This window comes from Tamandua tetradactyla, chromosome 10 (assembly GCF_023851605.1).
Source record: "Tamandua tetradactyla isolate mTamTet1 chromosome 10, mTamTet1.pri, whole genome shotgun sequence".
NCBI lineage: Eukaryota > Metazoa > Chordata > Mammalia > Pilosa > Myrmecophagidae > Tamandua > Tamandua tetradactyla.
Genome location: NC_135336.1, coordinates 106549841 through 106569304, shown reverse-complemented (window position 1 = coordinate 106569304; position 19464 = coordinate 106549841). Strand labels below are relative to the sequence as shown.

The window sequence follows — 19464 nt, the reverse complement described above, 5'->3', positions numbered from 1 at the left end:
GCCGGCAGACCAAGCCCACCTTAGGTGGCCAGGTAAGGGCACATGGAGATAGGTGCCCTGGCAGCTCACCCAGGCAGACTCGCTCAGCAGAGCACCTCTGCCCTCCCTGACCTCTGCCCTTCTGACTCCTCCCCATGTGGCCATGCTCATTCCCAGGCCCCAACCCCACGGCTGGAGAAAGGATGGGAACTGCCCCCCCTCCAAGGGCCCGCAGACAGCGCTGCCTTTCACTGCTCCTGGGGCCGCTGGGCTCAGCCCTGATGCCTGGGTCGGGCCTTTCAGAGGCACGTGCCTCGTTCACCTTCCCAGAGCCTGCAGGAGACGGGAAGAAGCATGGCCACTGCCAGAGGGGAAAGCGAGGCTCAGGGAGGTGGCTGAGAGTCAGACAACCGACGGAAAGGGGCAGGAAGGGAACACACATGTTAGGGGGGTGGCACTTCCTCCTCCAGGGGTTTAAACCACTGAGCAGTAGCCCCATTCTGCCTGCACCCCCAATCCCAGGGTTCCTAGCCCCCAAACTGCGCTCCTTGCTGGAAACCCACCCTACTCAGAAACAGAAACCCAGGGCACGTAGAACCAGCTCCAGACACAGCTTTCACAGCTGGCCAGGGGCATTTGCAGAGTCAGCACCCCACAGCACATCCCCAGACCTCCTCGACCCACCCAGCCCCAGCCCAAAACATTCAACAGGAAATTGGCCAGGACGCACTGGCGCATCTCCCCTGGACCTCTCGGAGGAAAATCCCGCACGGCTCCCAGCTCCTCCCCCAGGCCGCAAGGCAGCAGCTAAGTCCCGATGGGAAAAGCACCTTCAGACTATAAATAGCGATTCAATAGCTCCCAGGAGGCACAAGTGCACAGAAGTGGGTCCTGTCCTCTGCCAGGAGGGTCCAGAGCCAGAGGCTGCTCCGCTCCACCTCCACACGCGGTCCCCCTCCCCCCTGCCAGACAGGGTCGCCCCGCAGCGCCCCCACGCCCGTGCTGCAAACCGCCCGCACCCCCCATCCCCCCACCCCCGCCCCGACCAGCCCGCACCCGGCCCCGCCGCAGCGCCCGCAACCCCCGCGCCTCAGCCAGCCCGCACCCGGCCCCGCCGCAGAGCCAGCACCCCCACACCCTGGCCAGCCCGCACCCGGGCAGGCACCGCAGACTCACAGCAGCATCCACGCCCCCGCGCCCGCCCAGATCGGCCCGCGTCCCCACCGGCGCGCGCATCTGCCCTGCGGGGGCCCGGCACCGCCCGATCGCCCCGGCCGCGGCGCAGGGTGGCGGAACTGCCCGCGGTCAGCAGCGGCCGCCGAGCCGTGCGCTCCGAGCGCGCTCCGTGTCACCTGGTCCCCGCAGAGCGCAGCGCGCCGCGTCCCGCTCCCGGCCGCCTCCCAGCGCCAGCCAGGACCAACCAGGGCGGACTCCTGAGCTGCAGGCGCTGGGCTCACACCCAGAGACCCGTGGGAAGGGACTCACGTGCAGAATTTCGCTTCCCCAAACGGTTCTGGGTCGTCTAAATGTGCAAACTGCAGGGATTCTTTTCAAGCCCTGAACCGTGAGGGTGGGAGGGGCAGGAAGGGAGGGGAGGGTCTGCAAAACAGAGCCCGGGCAGGTCACTTCTGTGGGCAGCTGCCCTCCCCCCTGTCCTCCAGATGTGACCCAAAGCCCGGACACCGTTCCAACAGGACAGGACGCCAAAGACGGTGCAGGCGGGCAGCTCCCAGCCTGTTCGCTCAGGGCTTGGCCACCAAAGAGGGGGCAGAAGATTTAGCCCACAAAGCACCCATGGGAGATGGGTATCAGCCCAGGGGCTCTGGGTGAACTGACTTCTGTTGTGGTCCTGGCTGGGAGACCATCAGGGAAGGAATTCTGACTCCAGGGAAGATGGTCACGACTTTCCCAAACCATCCAGACTGCCCGCCACGGGCTCTCACCCCACAAAGTCACATCACCCCACTTTCCCTCCCCTCCCCTCCTGGGCCCCGGGCTTGCCTCAGCCACCCAGGAAGTGAAGAGGTGACTGTGACCTCTGGGCCACAACCCCAGGGTTGACCACTGACACCTGCCTGACCCCACCTCTCCTCCCATGGGCAGGGCGCTGCCCTAGTGCCCTCATACCCCTCCACAAATGCACAAGGCTGGAGGGAGGCACCCTGGCCCTGGGAGGTCCCTGAGCAGCTGTGGAAAAGGCGCCCCAAACCATCGGAGCCCTGGGCCGGGCAGCTCTTGGCTGTTTTCAAGGCACTTTGATAGACACGGAGGGGGCTCGAGCCCTGTCCTCCTCCAGAGTACCTTTTGCAGTGAAGGAGGGGGTCCCCATGGGTGTGACCATGAATGCCAACCCCCAGTCCCAAGGCGAACCCCCACCCACCGCCCTGCCTGCTGCCAGTTCCTGTCTTGGCAGCTAGCAAGCACTCGGCAAGTGGCCACCGCACGAGCGGGCTGTTACTGCCACACTCCCCACACCCCAGCGAGGTGCCTGAGGCCCCTGTGCCAGCAGCTGGTTATTAGCAGCTGTGTCCAGCCCCACCCCCCGGGCACCTTCCCAGGACTCCTTCTAGAAACATTCTGCCAGGTGGTTGACATTTCATACTCCAGGACTCACCGCAGAGCACTCCAGCTGACGACACCGTGTGCACGGATGGCCACTTAGGGAAGCATCGTCCATGAGACAGGCCTCGGGCTGACCGCCTCGGACACAGCTCTTCACACACCGCCCCTGGGCTCGTGCAGGAGTATCACGGTTGTTAGTTTTTGTTGTCTTTGTTTTTTTTTGGTGGGGGAGGAGGTGCATGGTCCAGGAACCACCTGTTTTGCAAGAAGGCCAAGTTCCATCTGCAGGCTACACTGCGCGGCATTGTGAAACATCCTTCCCCTACAGATTAAACGACGTGCCCGCAATTGAGAGCTGTCTCACGTTCAGAGAAAGGGAGCACCAGGAGGATGCCAGGCAGCCCCCTGCCCAGGGCGGAAGGCCCCTGCCCACAAGCAAAAAAGCGCAGTGGGGAACAGGGAGTGACTTGAAAGCTCTGCCATCGCCCACCCCACCCCCACCCCCCCATGCCAAGGTGAAGACTCCGCTGGAGAAGGAAGCAAGGACGCTGGCTCCTGGAGGAAGGCAGAGGAAGCAGGGGGGGAGGGGGGAGGGTGGGATTCAGCACCTCCAGACCCCAGCACAAGGGCTGGCAAACTTTTCCATAAAGCTCCAGCAAGTAAATATTTTAGGCTTTGCAGGCCTCTGGTCTCTGTGCCAACTACTCCACTCTGCCTTCGCAGCCACAAAGCAGCTGCAGACAGCATGTAAATGAACGGGCATGGCAGTGTTCGAATAAAGCGTAATTTACAAAAACAGGCAGCGAGCCGATCTGGCCAGCAGGCTGTAACATGCTGAGGCCCGGTCTACAAAGAGGACCGACAGAGGCAACTGCCCCCAGGAGGGGACGTCCTGCTTTCCTCCATCACTTCCAGAAGTAACGGGCCATATGCATTCCAGAAACATCTCATCAAAAAGGACGGCTTTTCAATCCTAAAGAGCACCTAGGGCAATATATAAGATTTTACAAAGGTTCCGTGCTCTAGGGTAACTTTCCACAAACCTACAACCTCCAGATGGGTCCCTGGACCAGATAAGTCCTGAAACCTAGCCGAGCCTCTCCAGAACATCAGACAGTTCCATGCCCCATTCCATATTATCAACAGCCCCTTTCAACATGAAAAAGTTAGGATTGACACAGCCCAAATACCCCTAAAGAGAGGGACAGAAAGATCAAAAGTGATGGTGGAGTTATACAGAGAAGGTTGGGTTTAACAAATGAGTATGAGTACTAGACCATTATATTGATATTTCTTTAGTCTCCAGCATCTTGGAGCAGCTAGAAGTAAAAACCTAAAATTATGGAATTGTAACCCATACCAAACTCTGAAATTGTTGTTCTGTACTTTTTTTATATGTTATTTTTCACAAAAAAAGAAAAAAGAGTAATGACAAAAAAATATTTATTCCTTCTAGCCTCCTACACTCTGGAGCAGCTGGAAGGAAAACTCTGAGAGGATGGTCTGGTAGTCCATGACAAACTCTGGGATCTCTCCTGTAACTACTTGTTGAAGAGTGATTTGAAAACTATTGCTTTTTTCTTTGTTTGTTTTGTATATATATCATACAATAAAAAAAAGTTAAAAAATAATTTTTAAAAAAAGGACAGCTTTTGAAGTTTAGAAGCAAAGTAGGGACGCAGGGGAGTGTACAGACCGCAGCCAGGGCAGCTGCTGTGGACACGCTTCCCCCACCTGCTCGCCCAGATTCCCTGAGCAGTGGCCCTTTCTGTAAGGGGTGTGGCCGCAGAGCTAGAGGCGACCCTGGGGCCTGCAGAGTCTCCCAGGACGTGTGAATAAGAGTCAAGACAAACTGTTCTTCTCAATGACAAGCATGGCTCCACCATTCGCCGATTTGCCCTGCAGATTCGATACTTCTGCAGTCTGTCTTTCCTAACCGCTCTGCACTCTGCCAGGGCCGATGGTCAGCTGGGAGGTCTGAAGCCTGCCAGCTGTTGAACTGGGGCTCCCAGGAAGTAAGGAGCTTGCCCAGGGCCCCCGCTGGAACTGTCCAAGCTGGGACAAGGAGGCTTGGCAGGTGCTGCACTCTGTCCCCACCCGACTGATTCCCTACTGCTGCCAGACCCCAGTGCAGGACTGGGACCCGGTGGGGCTGACAGCCCAGTGAGGAAAACGACAAATAGGTACACAAGTAAATATATAACTTCTGGTTACAAGAAACGTGGAAAACACAGCAGAAAGGAACCAGCAAATAACAGGGTGCAATTCCAGGGTGGCGAGGCCCTTCCGAGCAGAGGTCCAAATGAAGGGACAGAGAGTGCCCTCTAGATGGGAGTAAAGAGCCTCTTACGCAGGGAAGAGCAAGTGCAAAGGTCCTGGGGTGATGACAAGCTACGGTGTTTGGGGATCCCGCAAAGGCCACTGCAGCCAGCCACGTGAGCTGGGGAGTGAGAGAAGACGGGGTGGTTTGCAGGAGCCGAGTCTTTTAGGCTTTCCAGGCTGCGGGGCCCCCCGTCTGGCAGGAAGGTACACAGAGCTGGTGCTGGGGGCCATAGACCCCATTGGCCCCAACCGTGTCTGTCTTGGCATACTGCGCCATGGTCCGTCCCTGCAGGCACAGTGTGTGTCTGGGGTTCAGCAGGCTGGACCAGGAAGCACAGTCGCTGGATCTGCTTGGGGAGGGGGCCCTCACAGCAGGCGCATGGACAGCCCTACTCAGGCCAAGATAGCTGCACCCTTCCGCCTCCCCCAGGTTGAGACCCGGCCGGATGGGAACTGGCTGCATTGAGTTCCTCCTGGGTGCTCGGCGCCTCTGCCATGTGGACACTCCCTGGAGGACATTTCTGTGTGAGATGTCAGTAGTCTCATCTGGGGTGATGGCAGAAGGCCTCTTCCAGTCCTCCTGGTTCCCTATTTCCCAGTCTCTCTCCTGTCGGGCCCCCAAGCAGAGGGTCAGCCCATTTAGCCCTGACCAAGAAGCAGGATGTGTCCTAACCTCGGTCCAGTTCTACTTCCATGCAACCCGGATAGCCAGGTGCTCCGGCCCTGAGAGCTGGAACCCCAGGGCTCCAGTGAGCCTTGGGTGCTGAGATTGCAGAGGCCTGGCAGCTCCGTTGCTCCAGCCACTTCTCAGGGTTGTTCATGCAGCTGGAAACCTTGAGAAAGAAGGTATCGTCTTTTCTGGACAAAGAGCAGGATTGCTTGCTGCTCGTTGTGGACCTGGTGGGATTCCCGTGGCTCAGTGCTCCTCACCCACCATAACACAACCCCCTGTGCACGGTACACTTCGGGGCCCAGCCCATCACCCCTGCGGGGTTGGGGGCTTAGGGGGTCCAGGGAACAGATGCAAATGTGCTGAGGCTCATGCTGCTTGCTGGCCGTGAGTCCCAAGCTGCCCTTTGTCTCTGACCCTGGAGCTGGTCTTCTGACAGCATCTGGGTAAGAGTGCACGTGGGGTGGAGTCAGCCTTTCTGGAAGCTGTTCCCAGATTCTTGATCCTCAGAAACTGAAGCTGTGAGATAATAAATGTCTGCCGTTGTAAGTGGTTAAGTCTGGATTTGTTACACAGCAGCAGCTAACCAGCACAGCTGGAAAAGTGCGTATGGGTGTGGCTAGTCTATAGACTGTACAGACTGAACGAGCCCTCCTAAGGAGCAAAGCTGGATGGAGCGGCTGGGGGTGCCGGGGCTGGGGGCGCGGCTCCCATGGGGGGTCGGCAACATCCTCGCCTTTGGGCCCGCACCTTGCCCAGTTGAGCTCTAGCACGGCGCCTCTCTCCCAGCTGTCCCCTCCCCCAGCTGTCATGACTCTGGACACCCACAAGGGAGGAATCTGAGGAAAACAGGGGAGGGGTCCCAAACTACTCGCAACCCAGCAGGGCACACTCCATGCGGTTCCCGGGCGGGAGTGTCACCTGCGCCCTGCTCCTTCCCGTAAGTGGGGGCTGGGGGTGCACGTGGTCTACGGCCGCCCTGGGTTTCCTGGTTCAACAGTCGGGACAGTGGAGAGACGCGCAGCAGCGTGCGAGACGCACAAAGCCAGGGGCACCGGTTCTCGGGGACCACGCAGGACCCGCCACGCGCCCACCCGCCCCCATCCCATTGCGCACGCGCAGGACAGGGCTCACGCGCCTACGCGGGCCGTCTGAGGGCGGGGCGGGGCCGAGCGCGCCCCCCGGAAGCCCCGGCGTCCCCGCCGCGCTCCCCCCGCCCCGCCCCCAGGCCGGGCCACCAATAGGCAGGCAGGGCCCCGCCCCTGGAGACGCGGCCCCGCCCCTTGGAGACGCGCCGCCGCGGAGCCGGAACCTCGCGAGGCGGCGCGCGCTGGGCCGCGGGGCCCACCCGAGCGGCGAACCCACCGACCCCGAGGCTGGGGTCCCCGCGGCGCCTCGCCATGAAGCTGACGCGCCAGATGGTCCTGACGCGGGCCAAGGCCTCGGAGCTGGCCAGCGTGCGGAAGCTCAACTGCTGGTGAGGCCCGCGCCGCGGGGCCGCCCGGAGGCGGGGGTCCCAGGCCCAGGCCGGACGGCCCCGAGGGACCCGGGCCGGCTTCCGCAGCCCGGAGCGGCTAGGTTCTCCCCCAGGCCCGTCGCCGGCCCTTCCGCCGCCTCAGCGGGGCAGGCGGCCCCCCGGCGAAGGGTCTGGTTTTCGAAATTCACTAGTGCCTGGGAGCCAAGTGTGTTGAGAAGGTGGAAGATGAAGCTGATCCAGGCCGTTTCTAGGGGGAAGAAAGAGAACCGAGGCTCTAAAATACCCATTCGCTAAGCATTCCTGTACCTGAGCGCTGGGGAGCAGAGCTGCCAGGTGACAGGAGGGGATGCAGGTGCTGGCGGATGCCAGGTGACAGGAGGGGATGCAGGTGCTGGGCGCAGGTGGAGTAGCCAGCACAGCTGGGGCAGGGGAGGGCCCAGTTTCTGAGGGGCTGGGTGGAGCTGAGGCCTGAAAGTGGGGCGTCTGGGAGGACTCGGGTGGGGCTGAAGGCCTGCATGGGCTGGACAGCCAGCCGGGATGAAGGGGCCGACTCAGCGGAGAGCAGGCCCCACAGTGCTCTCAGCAGACTGACCATGACTGAAATGAACTGGGAGCTTTCACCACAAAGCCTGTCCTTTACCCTGGCACATCTGGTACTTGGGCCAAAATGTGCCCTCTGTCAATTGCTTCCAATAATGCCCTTCTTTGTTTTGCATGGAGTGGCCTTCCTTCCTCTCGGCGGGGAGAAACAGTGGGCTGGTTTCATTTCGGCTTTCTGAAGTGCGTTCCTAAGTTGTATGTTTAGCCTTTGAACTTGGCCTCCTGTAAGACCCCCTTGTTCACATCAGTGGGGGGCATTAACCTGCCACATGATCAGAAGTTGAGTAAATTTTTGTGTGTCCTTGAAGTGGAGCAACTCCTGAGGCTCCTTAGTTGGAAAAGGACACCACCACCACCCCCGGCCAAGCATCAACATTTATCATTTTCTTGAAAATCAAAAAATGTTTTTTGACCCCTTTTGCCAATTAACTGGGTGTTTCTTTTTCTGCATGGTGTAAAAACATAGACTCTCTAGATATTTGAGGTTAAGTTTTGGAGACTTATCTAAACTTTTTTTTTTGATTGTGAAATATAACATATATACAAAAAAGCGATAAATTTCCAAGTACATTTCAACAAGTGGTCATAGAACAGATTTTAAAGTTTGGGTTACAGATCCACAATTTTTCATTTTTTTTCTTCTAAAGACACTGGAGACCAGCAGAAATCACAATAATAATGACTCAGTCGTACTCATTTGTTAAATCCTGTCTTCTCTATTATACTCCTTCTCCTTAAATAACATATGTACAAAAAAAGCAATAAAGTTCAAAGTACAGCACAATAATTAGTTGCAGAACATTTCAGAGTTTGGTATGGGTTACAGTTCCACAATTTTAGGTTTTTATTTGTAGCTGCTCTAAGATACTGGAGATAAAAAATATCAATATAATGATTCAGCATTCACACTCCTTTGTTAAATCCAACCTTCTCTGTATAACTCCACCATCACCTTTGATCTGTCTCCCACTCTTTAGGGGTATTTGGGCTGTGCCCATTCTAACTTTTTCATGTTGGAAGGGGCTGTGGATAATATGGGGCAGGGGATGGAACTAGCTGATGCTCTGGAAGGGCTGGCCCTCTGCATTTCAGGACTTACCTGGTCCAGGGACCTTCTGGAGGTTGTAGGTTTTGGGGAGTTAGAGACTTTGCTTTTAGCTTTCTTTTCGTTGAACAGAATTAAAGTCTGTCCCTTTTTTCTCTCCCCAGGGGCAGCCGCCTCACAGATGTAAGTATTGTGCTGTTTAACTGAAAACTGCTCCACTTGACAAAACTGCAGCCTTTCCTCAAGGCCCCACATCCAGTGCCTTGTGTCAGCAAAGCCAGAATCCTAGGGCCGTAGCGTCCGCGGGCTCACCTTGCGGCTCCTGGGGACGTTTGAATGTGGACGAGATGCTGGTCTCCCACGGTCAGGGTGTGTGGACAGAGGCGGGCAGCTGCCAAGTGCAAGCCTTTGCTAGTCTTGAACCTGTCCTGAAAGACCTCAGGAGGCTTGTTTTCTTTGTGAAGGAGAACAGTCTGCAGGTTCTTGGGCTTCCCCAGCCCGCCCTCAGCTCCTCCTTTTGGTCAGTTTGTTTTGTGAGCTCCGTGCCCCATGCCCCACCCGACCCCGTGGCGGGGAGAGACTGGCCTGAGCCTTCTTAGCGTATCTTTGCCAGGCTGGCTCGTTTGTTCCTCGGTCCCAGAGTGAATGTCTGGACTTACACAAGGATTGGGTGCTTGTCATTTGCTTCTTTATCTTCTTATAATTTGTAACTTGAGCAGGCATTTCTTTAAAACCACAATTGGAGATGGGGCTGAGCCCCTGGGCAGGTCCAGAAAGGCCTGTGCCTGCTCCTGCTGAGAGGAGGACCGCGCAGGCGGGGTGCCTGGGCTTCACCGCGCCGCCGCCCCCCGAGCCCGTGGCACCTCGGCGCCCAGCTGCGTTCCCAGCAGCAGGGACTGCGGGGACAGCCCAGATCCCAGGGCTGTGATCTGCTGAGGCCCAGCCCAGCGCTATCGCTGCGCCCTGGGGGCAGCAGGGAGAGAAGTTCTCAGTCCTAGCACTGGGGAAAGTGAGGCCCCGCCCCTCATGTCCTCCAGGGACCCTTAAACGATGACCATGTCATCTCCGCAGCTGGGAGAGGCGGGTTGGGTGGCTTGGGAGGGAGCGCAAGGGCGCTGCTTCCCCTGGGGTGGGGGGGCGCCCAGGCTGAAGGATGAAGACGTGCTCTGGCCACGCGGCTGCTGCCCTTTCCCTCTGTGAGGCCCCTCTCTCCTTCCTTCCTAGATCTCCATCTGCCGGGAGATGCCCAGCCTGGAAGTGATCACCCTCAGGTACTGCCCTGCCCTGGCTGAGCGAAAGCCCCGGGGAACCCAGCAGGGCCTGTGATGATGTAGACCCTCGGGGACCTGGGGTCACTTAGGATCCCCAGCTAAGGCTGAGGCGGCCTCCAGAGGGCATGCGGGGGCAGGCCAGAGACCTGGCTCCTGCCCTGGGGCCCTGCCCATGCCCCACCCTCCTTTTGAGGGGGACCCTGGCCTCCCGAAAGGGTCTCCTTCCCATCAGTAGGTGCCACTGCACCCCCTGCCCATCCTTGACCTCTGTGCCCCAAGACGTGGTCTCTGCACTGGGCCAGAGTTGGTGGGTGGCCCTCCCTGGCATGGTTCCTGTGGCCCACCCTAGCTGACCCTCTCGGGGCCACACTGCCCTCCAGCACCCCATGTCCCAGCCCATTCTGCCCCCCTGCTGGCACATCTGTCACCAGGTGGAGTGGGGAAGGAGCTCTGCCAGTTTCCTTAGTCAGGAGACACGCTGGAGTTTCCATTTTAACAGACGAAGAAAACCGAGAAAGAAGCAACCATTAACATTGGAATTTCAGGCTTTCTGGGAGTATTTGGAGGGCAGGGGCAGGGAAGAATTCCCCCTTTTGAGCTAACACTTGTGGATTCACAGGCTGTTTGCCAGGCACCAGTGGGGTGCTTTTCACAGGTGCCCACATTTAGCCCCTCACAAGGGTTTGAATCCTGCAGGCAGGCGGGACTCCCTCATGTTTAGCTGCTCTGGAAGGTTCTAGAACTCGCCCTCAGAGTATGGCGGTTGCTCGGCCCTTGGGCCCCTTGCTGACCCCTGTGCCCTGTGGCCGGCCCTGGGCATGGCTGCACCGCTGGTCCTGTAGGTGTGTCTCCAGAGTTCACGGACCTTCATTTGCGCCCCACGTAGCCCCTCCTGGAGGCGGGAGTGATGGAGGCATTTGTGTCGCCCTAGCTGATGCTCACATCCGCCCTGCTGCCATGCCACGGGCACAGAGGCTGGTCTGTCTGCAGGGCAGCGCCAGGCCTGGCCCGGAGCCTGCAGTTAGGGCGTTCCTGCTGAGTGAATGAATGAGTGGATGAATGAATGAAGGGCTCGGAGTCCGCGCCTGGTCTTAACCCCAGCCCTGCCGCCTGTCAGCTCCCTCACCTTGGAGCAGGAATGCCCTGCCTCAGTTTCCTGATCTACAGCTGGAGGCAGCACCAGCGCTGTCTCACAGAGCCCCGAGGGTCCTGCGTGCCGGGCGGGGGGCGAGTCCCACCTCACTTCGTGGCTGTCGGTGACACCAGAGCTCGGACTTCACGAAGCCCTTCCTGGCAGATGGCCGGTCACGCGTGGCATGGAGCCCGGGCGGGCTGCACCTCGGTGTCCAGGGCAGGTGGCCGGGCCTTTGAGTGGCCTCAACTCCCTCGTACCCAAAGGGAGCCGCTGTCGTCATGGCTCAGTGTAAGGACCGGGCGGCAGAGGGTCCTCGGCTGGGCTGGCCCCAGGCACTGGCGGTGGAAGTGCCTTACAACAGGGGAAGCAGGTGGCCACCGGGTCTTGGTTTGCCGGACGCTTGGGCACGTGGCACATGGCAGGTGGGCCCCACAGGGTGTGTGGGCTCGCGGTTTTGAGGTGGAAACGTGCAAAGTGGAGGCATCAGCATGCAATGCTTTCTCCCGAAGAGCGTGGTGTTGTGGGGCTGGCGGCCGGTGCTCCCCGCGCCTGGGCTCCCCTGCCTCTGGCCGTGCACGTGGTGGCGTCCCCTTCCCCGGCCCCGCTGGCTTCCAGCTCCCGTGGCTTCCTCACTTTGGCCGCCCCGTAAAGCCGCCCTAATAGGGCTATGATGTTCCTGCTTGGGCTGGGGCCCCTAGCCGCCGCCACCTCGTCCAGCGGCCCAATTTACGAGGGTCCGCGCCTGGCACGGATTAAGATTAAGAACATGGTTTTCTGGGTCCATAATTCATCTGCCCCCACAATCCTCCAGGAGAGAATGTCCCAGATAGGTCCAGCCCGTCAGGCAGCATCGTGGTCAGCGTCCCTCGGAGGATCCCGGTCCTTGCCTTCCAGCCCCTGAGGCAGCAGCAGGGCAGAGGGAGCTGGCACCCCAGGGGTGTCCTTTTGTTGGGGCACAGCAAGCACAGCACATGCGGAGCGTGGTTTCCATGCACGGCTCCTGTGGAGCACAGCTCTTGTGCTGTGTGTGCAGCTCCGTGGAGGGCGTGAGGCTCCCGTGGAGGGGGTGCGGCTCTCGTGGAGGGGGTGAGGCTCCCGTGAAAGGGGTGAGGCTCCCGTGGAGGGGGTGTGGCTCCTGTGGTGGGCGTGAGGCTCCCGTGGAGGGGGTGAGGCTCCCGTGGAGGGGGTGAGGCTCCCGTGGAGGGGGTGAGGCTCCCGTGGTGGGCGTGAGGCTCCCGTGGAGGGGGTGAGGCTCCCGTGGAGGGGGTGAGGCTCCCGTGGAGGGGTGCGGCTCCCGTGAAAGGGGTGTGGCTCCCGTGGAGGGGTGCGGCTCCCATGAAAGGAGTGAGGCTCCCGTGGAGGGGGTGTGGTTCCCGTGGAGGGCGTGAGGCTCCCGTGGAGGGGGTACGGCTCCCGTGGAGGGCGTGAGGCTCCCGTGGAGGGGTGTGGTTCCCGTGGAGGGGTACAGCTCCCGTGAAAGGGGTGTGGCTCCCGTGGAGGGCGTGAGGCTCCCGTGGAGGGGTGCGGCTCCCGTGGAGGGCGTGAGGCTCCCGTGGAGGGCGTGAGGCTCCCGTGGAGGGGTGCGGCTCCCGTGGAGGGCGTGAGGCTCCCTTGGAGGGGGTGAGGCTCCCGTGGAGGGGGTGAGGCTCCCGTGGAGGGGTGCGGCTCCCGTGAAAGGGGTGTGGCTCCCATGGAGGGGTGCGGCTCCCATGAAAGGAGTGAGGCTCCCGTGGAGGGGGTGTGGTTCCCGTGGAGGGCGTGAGGCTCCCGTGGAGGGGGTGCGGCTCCCGTGGAGGGCGTGAGGCTCCCGTGGAGGGGTGCGGCTCCCGTGGAGGGCGTGAGGCTCCCGTGGAGGGGTGCGGCTCCCGTGGAGGGTGTGAGGCTCCCATGGAGGGCGTGACGCTCCCGTGGAGGGGTGCGGCTCCTGTGGAGGGCGTGAGGCTCCCGTGGAGGGGTGCAGCTCCGTGGTGTGCGTGAGGCTCCCTTGGAGGGGGTGAGGCTCCCGTGAAAGGGGTGTGGCTCCCATGGAGGGGTGCAGCTCCGTGGAGGGGTTGTGGCTCCCATGGAGGGGTACGGCTCCTTTGGGGGGGCATGTGTTCCATGGAGGGCGTGCGGCCCCGTGGTGGGAGTGAGGCCCCTGTGGCATGCCGCTCTCATGGCGTGTCCCTCCTACTCTAGGCTCCCTGGCCTGGCCGGCGGCCGGACACTGAGCCCATGAACTGAGCCTGTGGGTTGTGTGCTGGGGTTGATTGCATCGTTTTGTTAGTTTAACATTCAGCGGCCCCCACCTAGTACTTTCTTGTGGTTTTCTGTTTCTTTGGTTTGCTCACCCTTCCTGGGGAACTAAGTGTCACTCCACGTCCCTTGTTTCTTCTTGAAACGTGGCGTTTCTGAAGTCCAGACCTTGGTTTCTGTGTGGCGCGGACCTCGTGTGTGTTGCTTGCTGTGGATTTTCCTGCCTGTTTGGGGGCAAAGCGATTTGCAGCTTGGGAGGCCCTAGTTTCCTCCTCGGTGCAGGAGGGTGCCACGTCCCCCTCCCTCGCTGACGCCCCAAGGCCTGGGGCCACAGAGTGGGTGGCCACGCAGCTGTCCGCTGGCGTGTTCCTCTGCAACTGCCCTGGCCGGACTCAGACTTCCCGTTCCTTGGAGCTTTCCCCACGCGTGAGGTCTCGGGAGCACGGCGTGGTGCGGCCGTTCTTGGCCGGCCTCTAGGGAGCGGGCAGGCAGGCCTCCACCCGGCCGCACCTCCCTCGGCGTCTGCTGGCAAGTGGGGCCTGGCCGGCCGGGGCTGCGGCCTGAGCACTCACCCTGTGCTGTCCGCGCAGCGTCAACAGCATCTCGAGCCTGGAGCCCGTGAGCCGTTGCCGGCAGCTGCGCGAGCTCTACCTGCGGGCGAACCGCATCCCCAGCCTGGCAGAGCTCCTCCACCTGAGGGCTCTGCCGCGCCTCCGCGTGCTGTGGCTGGCCGAGAACCCCTGCTGCGGGGCCGACCCCCACCTCTACCGCATGACCGTGCTGCGCAACCTGCCTACCCTGCAGAAGCTGGACAACCAGAGTAGGTGGGGGCTGCGGTCTGGCGGGGCAGGGCTAGGGACTGGGACTCCCAGGCAGGAGACCCAAGCTGGGGCGCATTCCTGTCCTCTTTCCTCTTCCTCTTTCCTGCAAATTCCTGTAACTCCAGGCCCAGCTCCGTGATGAGGGCGCTCCTGTCCCCCCCAGCAGTGGAGGGCGCTCCTGTCCCCCCCCAGCAGTGGAGGGCGCTCCTGTCCCCCCCCAGCAGTGGAGGGCGCTCCTGTCCCCCCCCAGCAGTGGAGGGCGCTCCTGTCCCCCCCAGCAGTGGAGGGCGCTCCTGTCCCCCCCAGCAGTGGAGGGCGCTCCTGTCCCCCCCAGCAGTGGAGGGCGCTCCTGCCTCCCACCCCCTCCCCGCAGTGGCAGGCGCCCCTGGTGCCCTCCTCTTGGGGTGGGGCGACCCCTCAGGTTTTCCTCCCCGCTACTGCCCAGTTTGGTGCCATGTGCCCCTCCCAGGCCCAGCCCTGCCCAGCCCATTGGCAGAGCTCCAGGCCTCGTTTCTGCCTAGCCACCGGGGCCGCTGGTGCCCCTGGCACGAGCGCCGTCCCCGTCGTGGTGCCCCAGTTGTCTCCCCAACGACGGCTGTCCTGCACCTCACCTTCGGGACCCACCTCCTATGCTAGGTGGGAGGTGCATCTCCACACCGTCCCTGCTAGCCTGCCTCACCTGGGGTGCTGTGGGCTCGGTGGGCAGGGGAGGGGGCCTGGCCTGGCCTGGGAGCCGGCTGCGAGGTGGGTAGACAGCCCCTCCCTCTCGCCTTCGTTCCCAAGCTGTGACCGAGGAGGAGCTGTCCCGAGCCCTGATGGAAGGGGATGAGATCACGGCCGCCCCCACCCAGGATGGCCACCCTGACCTTTCCCAGGCCCTGAGCTCTGTGGATGGCCCTGGGGAGACTGGCCGTGTGGCACTGCACTACAGCGAGGAAGAGATGAGGTGCATAGGGGGCTGGGCGGGGACTGGGGGTGGCCTCCCTGGCTGCAGCAGCCTGGGACGGCAGGGGAGGGGGGCACAAGCCTGCATGTGCCTTGCACAACCCCAGGGCCAGACCCCTGCACATGACCCCCCCCCCACCCACACACACCCAGCAGCGTCCTCAGGCCCCCAGATCCTGAGCTTCTGGTCAGCCATGACTTTGAGCAGAAACTGGGTGATGGGGCAGTTGCCAAGGCTCCTGCCTTGGGTGGGGTCTGGGTGGGTCCCTCCGTGGCTTTGGTCCTGGGCTCTGGGCCCTGGGGATCTCAGGCGGGTGGCAGAGAGAGGCGGCTCCGGGGTGGGGGTGAGGGGCTCCCCCACATGCCTTCCTGATTTGGAAGGCCTGGCTGTCAGGCCAGAGCTCCTCTCCTGGCTCATTTGGTTTGGTTTTCCCAGCTCCTCTGGGTTGGAACTGCATTAGCATAGATTTGTTGATTGAAACAAGCGAGTGATAGCGGAGGACTGGATGGGAGAAGTGGGGAGCCCCTGCCGCCCGGGCCTCAGCCCTCGCCCCTCTCCCCTCTCCCAGCAGCCTGCAGGGACCGCTGGGCATGAAGCCACCTGCACAGGACCGGGCACCCTCCTTCTCCCAGAGGGAGGTCACCAGCGCCTGGAGGAGCAGGGTGAGTGGGGGGGGAGCTGGGGGCTATGGATGCAGGGGAAGAGGGCACCCAGGGGGCTGCGCCCAGCCTGGCCAGGGAAGGGAGGGGACCCCCGGGAGCCCCTGTCCAGCATAGCTGACCCAGCGCAGTGGTTGGAGGGGGAGCAGCTCACTGAGACCATCCTGCCCGCTTCGGTGAGAGCAGACCCCACAGGGGCCTCCTCCCAGTACTCACCCCTCGGCGAGACCCCCCCACAGGGCCCCAGGGGTGTGGATCAGCGATCTGGAGAATTAGAGAAGGAAGGACGAGATCTTGCTGTGCTGTGAGGGTTGAGTCGGGGCAGGGCTTCCTGGGGTGCCAAGAACCCCAAACCGCCTCCCCAGCCCCTCGAGGACACAGGTGGCCCCAGGGAGGGCAGGGACGTGTATGGAAGGGCAGAGCCTGGGAGCAGCCATCGGACAGGGGCTTCTCCAAGGGGTCTTTCCGGCCCTGCCTACACCAGCCCCCTACACGGGGAGCGCGCAGGGCGTGTGTGTGCAGGGAGTGTGCCCGCAGGGCATGTTGTGCAGGGAGTGTGCCTGCAGGGTGTGTGCCCCCAGGGCTGGCCCTCCCTTCCCTGCACAGAGGGTGGCATGACCTGGAGCCCCGGTGGAGGGTATGTGAGTGGACATGTGTGGACAGGTGTAGCCTTGTCTAGGAACACACGCACGCAGGCCCCTGAGCACGCATGTGCTAGGACACACATCATCTGGGCGCCCAGGGGCTGCTCGGCCTTGCCCTGCGTCCCCCGCACTGGCCAGCTGTGTGGCCTGGGGCAGAAGACTCAGCCTCTCTGTTCCTCAGCTTCCCCGCCTGTGAGGTGTGGACGGTGGGGTCTCCCAGGGCCGTGATGACTCAGCGAGCTGCTGTGTGGGCAGCAGCCGGGACCTCGCCTGGGGGTGGAGAGCCCCAAAAGGGTTTCTTGGGGTCCCGTGCCCCTTTGCGTGTGTGCGGTGAGGCTGTGCCTCCGGCGGCCGGCCAGCTCTACCCTGTGCCCCCAGAACAACGTGCTGACGGCCATCCTGTTGCTGCTGCGGGAGCTGGATGCCGAGGGGCTGCAGGCTGTGCAGCAGACCGTGGGCAGCCGGCTCCAGGCCCTGCCCCAGCGGGAGCTGCAGGACGACACCCTGTGACCACCGCGGGGGCCAGGGCACTGCTGGGTGTCCCTGCCGGCCTCCCCCACCACGCCTATGCCGATGCCCGCCTGTGTGCTGCAGCCCCGGGCACCTGGGAGGCGGAGCCAGCCCCACCCCCTGCTGCAGCCCCACCTGGGCCCTCGGCTGCAGGTGGACTCGGGCCGGGTCCCGGGGCCACCAGGCTGGTCCTTAGGAAGCAGAGCCCCGTCCCGTGCCGACTGCCCGAAGGAGCCTGGGCGGGGAGGGCACATGGGAGCTCGGGCCTCTGCTGAAACTGCCCTCTGGCTGCGGGGGTCCAAGTCTTGGAATGGGGGCCTTTGAGGGCGATTCTCCCGAATAAAGTATTTTTTCAAAACCTGATCTGTAAGAGCTTCTGAGTGACACATGCGGCCCGGTATGTGGGCACAAGGACCAGCCACTCTCAGCGACCCGAGAAATGCTCCCGGGCGGCTGTGCTGCCTTCAGGCCTCAGATTCAGTCACCCACAGGATATGTTTCTGTTGACCAAGGAAACTTCCAGAAATGACTTTCCTAGAAGCTGCCCTTGGGTCCTTATTAGCCGTCTCCTCTGCAGCCGCCTTTCGTCACCAGAGGATGTTTCGTTGTAATGCGGGAGGGGGCAGGAATGGGAGACCCTCCCCCCCTCCCCACCCCCATCCTTGAAGCGCTGCAGGGCAGTTTTGCAGTTTTGCTTCCTGCGTGTGAGGCCCTGGCCAGGGCCAGCCCTGTGCTGCTTTTTGAGGGTCTGGGTGCAGCCACAGGTCCACACCACGATGGTGGAACAGCTGTGGGGTTAAGACGGCCTTCTGGAAAGTTCTGCGTGAGGAATTGGCAGGATCTGTGCAGGAAAGCCTCTGCACCCCCGGGACACCTCCTAGGGTCCCTTAAATCCGAGGAGGCGTCCACGTGAAGGTGGAGGGGGTGGGGTGCCGGAGAGCCGACTGCTGGGGCTGGGGCTGGGGCTGCTGCCGGAGGGACGGCTGGAGAGCAGAGACCAGCGGCCCCCACCGCCCCCCCAGGCAGGGGACCTGGGCCTGTGGGCCACCTCTGCGAAGCTGGAAGCCGCAGGCGCTGTTTTCGGGGGCCCTGGGAGGAAGGCGGGGGCTGTATATGCCAGGTCCTTTGTGGGTTCCTCTGGGCGAGGCGGTCCCCCCAGTCACCTCTGCCTGCCCCATGAACTCGCACACTTGGGCTGGCGTCTGTGCGCCTGGCCCTGTCCCCGCCACCTGTGCTCGGCGCCCAGAAGGCCCCAAGCTGGTCTGAGAGCCGGCACCCAGTCCACCCAGCCTGGGGCACCCATGCGTCCCGGCACGACTGAACAGATCACGTGCCCGCCCCTCCCCCCTCGCTGTGCGGCCGGTCCTGTCACCCCACTTCCCAGGCCACAGGTCCAGGCCCCGGCTCTTTGTAGGTGGAGCCCCAACCTTCCTGTGCCAGGACATAGCGCCTGCTGCCAGGACCCCCACTCCCCCCGACCCCCACTGCTGCCAGGGCCCCACCCCTACCCCCGTGCCAGGACCACAGCTCCCGCCTCCCTTGGACGCACCCCCCACCCTGTGCGCTGGGCTCCCACTCTCTCACGGAAGCCTTTGCATCCTCTCGTTGCAGCTGCTGCTTCTTGGCGTCATAAGAAGATAGAGACCTTGTTGCAGCGATATTTACTGTTAGGAATACAGTAGTACTTTTCAATGCTTGTTTTGGTTTGCTGATGCTGCCGGAATGCAATACACCAGAAATGGGCTGGCTTTTATAATGGGGATTTATTCACTTACAAATTTACACTTCCAAGGCTGTGAAAATGTCCCAGTTGAGGCATCAACAGGACAATACCTCTCTGAAGACAGGCTGCTGGCGTCTGGGACACCTGGCGCCTGGGAAGACACCTGGCCAGCATCCCCTGGCCCTCCCCTCCCGGGTTTTGTGACTCCCAGCCTCAGGCTTCAGTGGCTCCTCAGCTGCCGTGGGAAGGTCCCTGTCGCTCCTCTTCTCTGAGCTCCCTGGGCTTTTGCTGTTTGTCCCTTATCCTCTTATGAAGGGCTCCAGGGAGGGAACTAATGCCCACCCTGAAGGAGGCGGGTCACATCTCCATCCAAATAACCTCGTGAAAAGGTCCCACCCACAGCAGGTCTGCACGCGCAGGGACGGATTAGGAGAGCAGCGCCTTTCCTGGGGGACATGCAGCTCCAGACTGCTACAATGTTATAGCAAAAGGATCTTTTCAAAGCTACCATCCTGATATCAGTACTGAGATTTCATTTTGCTGTTCAACCTCACTCATACACACAACACAAAACCTCATGCCAATAACACCCTCTTTTTTTTACTTTTTTAATGTAGAGTATAACACATGCAAAGTAAAGAAAGAAAAAACAATAGTTTTCCAAGCACTCTTCAACAGGTAGTTACAGGAAAGATCCCAGAGTTTGTCATGGGCTACCATACGATCCTCTCAGATGTTCCCTTCTAGCTGCTCCAGAATATAGAAGGCTAGAAGGAATAAATATTTTTTTATCATGACAATCAACTGTTTTCTTCTTTTTTTGTGAAAAATAACGTATGTACAAAAAAAGCAGTAAGTTTCAAAG

The 19464-nt window shown here is 61.2% G+C and overlaps 2 protein-coding genes across 12 annotated transcripts in view; one reads left to right on the top strand and one right to left on the bottom strand.

Moving 5' to 3' along the window:
* Positions 1-2706, bottom strand: part of TRPM2 (transient receptor potential cation channel subfamily M member 2) — a 60538-nt gene extending 57832 nt beyond the window's left edge. For 5 of the 7 annotated variants that reach the window (XM_077119144.1, XM_077119148.1, XM_077119149.1 and 2 more), the window contains exon 1: positions 1465-1502. The gene's annotated coding sequence lies outside the window, so the exon portion shown is untranslated. Of the gene's footprint in view, positions 1-1331; positions 1416-1464; positions 1503-2593 lie in introns of those variants that run through there. The other 2 variants (XM_077119147.1, XM_077119145.1) reach the window with 2 other exon arrangements.
* A 4137-nt stretch (positions 2707-6843) lies between these two features.
* On the top strand, positions 6844-17239 carry CFAP410 (cilia and flagella associated protein 410). 5 transcript variants are annotated; one of them, XM_077119139.1, is made up of 7 exons: positions 6844-7010; positions 8820-8838; positions 9880-9926; positions 13887-14116; positions 14901-15063; positions 15635-15725; positions 16745-17239. In XM_077119139.1, the coding sequence occupies exons 1-7, from the start codon at positions 6934-6936 to the stop codon at positions 16874-16876; spliced, it is 759 nt and encodes a 252-aa protein (XP_076975254.1). In that variant the 5' UTR covers positions 6844-6933; the 3' UTR covers positions 16877-17239. The 5 variants fall into 5 exon arrangements, with proteins under 5 accessions (XP_076975254.1, XP_076975253.1, XP_076975257.1 ...); XM_077119138.1 differs by having other exon boundaries at positions 15632-15725; XM_077119142.1 differs by lacking the exon at positions 6844-7010 and adding an exon at positions 7042-7362 and having other exon boundaries at positions 15632-15725.
* Positions 17240-19464: the final 2225 nt, after the last annotated feature.

Bases quoted from the DNA above. Each gene is read 5' to 3' on its own strand.
- CFAP410 (XM_077119138.1), top strand. From the start codon at position 6,934: ATGAAGCTGACGCGCCAGATGGTCCTGACGCGGGCCAAGGCCTCGGAG. The intron at 9,927-13,886 runs GTACTGCCCTGC...CTGTCCGCGCAG, and splicing joins CTGGAAGTGATCACCCTCAG to CGTCAACAGCATCTCGAGCC. The intron at 15,064-15,631 runs GTGCATAGGGGG...CCCCTCTCCCAG, and splicing joins TACAGCGAGGAAGAGATGAG to CAGCCTGCAGGGACCGCTGG.